The 5,975-nt window shown below is 29.6% G+C and overlaps 1 protein-coding gene across 1 annotated transcript; it reads left to right on the forward strand.

Moving 5' to 3' along the window:
- The first annotated feature begins 245 nt into the window (after positions 1-245).
- Positions 246-1,807, forward strand: LOC116135853. The gene is made up of 5 exons (XM_031421561.1): positions 246-416; positions 546-607; positions 717-810; positions 1,208-1,272; positions 1,386-1,807. Exons 1-5 carry the CDS (start codon positions 347-349, stop codon positions 1,572-1,574), a joined length of 480 nt encoding a protein of 159 aa, XP_031277421.1. The 5' UTR covers positions 246-346; the 3' UTR covers positions 1,575-1,807.
- Positions 1,808-5,975: the final 4,168 nt, after the last annotated feature.

Raw genomic sequence — 5,975 nt, forward strand, 5'->3', positions numbered from 1 at the left:
TTATAGAACTAATGAGTTGAATATAGACTATTCTTAAAAAGTTAATGTCGACCAATCTCATCAAATGATTAGTCATTTCTCTTTGACAAACCATTATTTGCACTTTACAAGACAAAACAAAACACAAACCAAACTATGTGGGGACTCCCTACACTTAATTTCTATAATATTTAAATATAACCCCATTCTTCACTCTATATATTAAACCATTCACATTCACAATCTCTCTCAAATATTCATACATTTTGGACACGAGCAAAAGCTTAAACCACATTCTCTCTACTCTTCCTCATCAAAAGGAATCTAGCCAGGAGTTTCAAAATCTCTTCTTCTTTTTTTGCCAAAAATGAGGCCTTCTTTACTCGTACTTGCAATCTCTCTTCTGCTTTTATCTTTTTGCCTTTCTGGGGCTCAAGGTAGGCCAATATGTTCCCTTCTTAAACATTATTATTCATAGAGAGATCATATGTATCTTTTTATCTTCATCTATATTTTGTATAATTAGGTTATAGTTAAATGTAATGTTGTTTCTTCTTTTTGTGTAGGGATTCGCTTTGAGAAAGGACTACTCTTCTCATTTGGACACCATAAATCTCAAAATATGCATGTGAGTATACTCTATTTTTCACTTTTCATATTTTGGCTTATATCTATACTACTGTTGCCAAAACTTTAATTGGAAACTAACAGACTGCTGCTGCTGTATATATATACAGGAAGAAAGAAGTATTTCTTTGATGAAAGAAGGATCAGATATTGGAGAGGTTATTCTCTGCAAAGAAGGGCAGTGCAGTAGTTCTAGTTCATCAGGTACCTTGATGAAGATGAAAAGAGTTTCTAGAGTATCGAGGAAATCAAAAGATTCAAAACACTGGTTACCAAGCATTCATGAAGATTACTATGGACCTAGGCATCACAGACCTAGGCACCATTAGTATGAATTTATAATCTTCTTTCTTTCTGATCAATATCTCTCATCAGGGTTAACTTTGACTACTAGCTAGCTAGCTGGATTTTAGGAGGTTTAATTAAACCCATGACATGTACTCTACAAAAATGACTATTAGTGAAGTTGTTCATAATTGTTGTAGTAGAATCTCAGAAGTTCTATTGTTTTCATCAAAGTTATCAGAAAAAAGAGACTGCAAAATCAATTATTGTTGTTCATATATATATCTGAAGTTCTGGTTTTCCATTATTGTTGCAGGAATGACTAGAAAACTTATTACCACAACTACTACTTCTTCTTCTTCTACTACCACTGCAAATAAGGTTGGTATCCATTAATCACAAATAAGCAACTTAATTAAATATACAATGTTATAGAAAACCCTCCCCCTTTGAGTTCTTTGTTGATGTAGTTTTTATGTGATCTCCATGTACAGAATGAGGGGAATAAAGCTACCCCTACAACAAAGGGGAAATCATCATCAAATGGTGATGGAGACACTGAAGGGGAGCAAGGAAATTTTCCCACAAACTCACCACCAAGTTCCGAGCAGTATGTGGACATTACAGACATTACAGAAATGGACTATTCTCCAGCAAAAAGAAAACCTCCAATTCACAACTAAAGTATAATAAAATGGGAACACAAGTCAGGAAATGCTGCAGTTTTTTAGGCTTAGATATGATTCTGTGCATAGTTAATTGATAATATTCTTAATTATACTATCATCATCTTTGATGATTGAGTGATCGATATATGAGCACCTTAGGCTTTGTAACCTATTATTAATTTATTAATTATATGATGAGAGTTTCTTGGATTGAATATTGATCGGATGAGGTGTAATGAATGAAGTAGGTATGGATGGTGCATTATTCGATTGAGAAATATGGGTGTTTATTTAGTATGTGGGCCATGGAGGATTTTGGGTTTTGGGTCCACCATGTTTCATTTATTGATTGCCTTGTTTGAGTAGTCACTTACATGTGGGCAATGTTTGAGATTAATATGCATGGCCCCAGTTCCCCAGATTTCGCTTTACCAATCAAATTACGTATGATTTGATTTGGCAGCGGCACATTCATACCTGAGTATGCATGGCAATGGCAATGGCAATGGCAATGGCATTGCATGGATAACATTCTGTGTAATTTGTCAAATTGGTCATTAAATATCATACCTATCCACTGTCTTCTTGATGTCAGAAAACCAGGTACTCCAACATGCCCCTCAATCTATAGTCGGATAAATCATTCAGAAGAATAATTAAACACATCATATTCATATATTATTGTCAACTTTGAGAGGGCAACAAAAGCAATTGAAGAGAGTCAGAGTATGTCTGAGAGCAGTAACAGATCCAGAAATTCTTGTTAGGGTGGGTCAAAATAAAATGTAATAGCATATAATATTCATATTTTATGCTTTTAATTGAAATTGACATAAAAAGAAAAAAATTACGTAAAATATTATTATTTTTTAATTTGAGGGTAGGCCATATACTCTAGATCTGCCATTGTCTAGGAGATATCTTTGAAAAGATAAGAGAAACAATTGAAGAGTCAGAATATATCTAGAAATATCTAAAAGGAATTTATTGTATTGTATTGATAGTATTGTAATAATATCTAAAATCTCTTAAATAAAGAAACTATTATTATTTTACAATTAGGAAACATATTATTTGTATTCTATTGTGCACTTCAACAATTAGTATGCAAAACCATTGAAGAGAAAATCGAGTATATATATATATTAATATATATATATAATATATTATAATATATATATATATATGAAAGAGTTAATTCATCATTAATAGCCAAGGATTATCATTTATTTATTAACCTTGATCAATTAATTATTTGCATGTTCTTTCATTGTATATATAATTTACACCTCATTGATTTTATATCGTTTTCCTAATCAAATTTATATCTATATAAATCTTTATTAGATATTCATTAAATGAATTTCTTGATTTTGGAGACACCTTATTGGAAAAAAATCAATACATATGGAATTATTTTACTTACATATTAATTACACCTAATTCAAGTTTATTCTATTATTAAGACTAGAAATTATCTTGGCCATGACACTTCATATATATATATAAGATCAATATTCATTGATATTATTAGTAAAACTGGTGAGGAAGCTAGAAATAATATATCCAAATAACCTCCTCTTGCTTCTCTCTTCTTATTCCTTCTCATCTCACCACCACTCAAGGTTAATATATGTGTTTATATTTTACTTTTTCTAATATGTTCAATTTTCTATTGATTTTCTTTTTTTTATTAATTGTGTTAAGGAATTCGAGTTCCCTGGATCAATGGATTACATCGTCAGGGAGGTAATTATATATACGAAAATTACTGCATTTAATTTGCATATTTTGAAATGCTAAATATTAATTGTTTTTTGTAAGATGGAGGGTTCTTCTTCCTTCGACGCAAACAAGTAATAGTATCGGTTAGAGCATTACTCTATCCAGATTGCTTTTTTCAGGTATATTGTTAATTATCCAAGCTTAGAATAAATTTTGTTCTTGATAATTACTTCTTAATACACAGATGAATTATCAGGTGGAAAAGAGTGAATCAAAGAGAAAGCATGACACAGAAGATGATGAAATACAAGGGTTCGGGGTTGATTATTCTCCTGCACATGCAAGTCCTCCACACCATAATTAAAATAAGTGCACAAAAATAACATATGACACCACATGAACAATATATGATATTCATTTTTGTTCAATAATATTGTAATCATTAACCTTATTATAAATATATATTATATGAATAAATTGAGAGCCTTTGTTTCTTTTTTTATAATATTACTATTATTATAATTATATTTCCATAGACGGATATCGTATTATCCTACCATTGCTTTATTAGATCAAATATTTTCAATTTCAATTAATGGAATCACCAATTTATACTCACACAATTAGTTGGTAATAAACCTATTCGAGTTTGTGAAGAATCTATATATTTTATAATGCTGAAGCAGACTGCTTCTTTTGACGTCACGTAGAATTGATATATGATCGTCATGTAGGATGTCGTTAATTGGTCCACGTGTTTGCTATTTATTGGGCTTGCTCTATAACAAGATTATTCACATGCATTCATTAATGTATTTAATACAATATTTCACATTCCTTTTTTAATTTGATAAATTACTAATGATTCACTTTGTATGTTATTGATTTCTATGAATATTAAGAGATTGCTATAATAGAAATTATTCACATGTATTCAATACAAATCTTTCATATTCCTCTTTTAATTTGAGATCTTTCACATTCCTCTTTTAATTTGATAAAGATACAACATATATTTTCACATTTATGAAATTCAATAATACACTTTATTAATCCATTAATATTCAACGTTCATTCATGCATATTAATTATTATTATTAATATATTAATATTTTTGTACCCCTTCACATTCAATTAATTATTATTATATTAATATATCTTTGCCCATTCACATTCAATTAATAGAAATATCAAACATAATAACGAAATATTTTATATAAAACGTATTATCATTTAACATTAATATAATCTGAAAATTTTAAACTCATCCAATAGTAATAAAACACTTAAATCATATAACCATAACCAATAACATACAACACTTACTAAAAAATCAAAATCATATTAAGTAATAATCCAATTCATTGAACATAACACGAATATTGTTGTAATCATTATTATCATATAATATATACTTAATGACATCTAAAGCTATATAAGAGTAGATTCAACAATCCATACACCTTCAATATTTCTTTCATTTCACATAGATACCATTACAAATAGAAGACAAAGACCAACTATTGTTAATCTAAAATCCAAACATATATAAGCGTGCGGTAAATACATTAACTGATTACTCTTATATGCCTTCTACACATCTACTTTTACATGTCCATTTTTTGATTTTTAGTAGGTCAGCAGCAACGTCAGATGGTTCGCCTTAACTGAAAGGTATTATACAAAACCTTAAAGTCATGTTGGATAAACTCAACACTGTCAGAGTGATGAACAGAGATATAATGAATGTTTTGTTAGAAATAACAAGCTCAACCATACATGTATATTCGATTTACTGAAATGTTCCTTGATTATTGCCAAGAAAAGGAACTTGGTATTCCTTAAGGAAAAAATAGAACTATATATAAACAGTTCTATATAATAAAATCGATAAAGATTCACAGTATATTGTTCCCACTGAATGATGATACCAGAAGCTAATATAAATATTGTTTATTCTACAGTTAACGCATAATTCTACGTTACTATTTTACACCTTTTAATCAATTTCTTAAAGATTCTATTTCATTGTATAACTTAATGGGTTGGATTTAAATTTTAAAAGTTTTTTAATTAGTAATGAAAAATTTCTCAACATTGAACTAAACTTATTCTATATGTGTTGAATGATTCTTTCTTTGTATAATTCAATGACTTAGATTTAAATATTGATTTTTTTTTTTATATGTTCTTTAAATACATGAGAACTAAACGTCTACAGTTTTTTTTTGTTCTCAGAATGATCCAAAATTGTCTTTTTACAGATTGGCTATAGGTGATATGTGGGATTGGTTCCAGTCCGATTTGGAGGTGTTGAGAGATGGAGTTTAAGCAGGAATTTGTCAACAAGGCTGATTAGTAAGCAGTTTGTAGGAAGTCAAAGTCATTGTGATGTTTCAGCGGAGAAGTTTTGGAGTTCAATGTTCATCTTCGAGAAGGTTGTTTCTTGAGTTGAATCTGAGGTTGTTTCTGTGGAGGAAAAGAGTCAGGGCATGTTATGAGGTTCAAGATGTCTGATTTCAAGATTCTTGATCGTGTTAGCCTTGGCCTTGCTAGGCAGTATGTTTGTGTGAAGAATTCAAATGTTTATTGGAAATTTGATGGCGGTGTTTGATTGTTTTTGTGATTTAATTGAATTAGGATTTCCTGTAGGTTTGAGGTTGTTTTTGAATCCATTGTGAATGATTCTAA

The sequence above is a fragment of the Pistacia vera genome, unplaced genomic scaffold (genome assembly GCF_008641045.1).
Source record: "Pistacia vera cultivar Batoury unplaced genomic scaffold, PisVer_v2 Contig304, whole genome shotgun sequence".
NCBI lineage: Eukaryota > Viridiplantae > Streptophyta > Magnoliopsida > Sapindales > Anacardiaceae > Pistacia > Pistacia vera.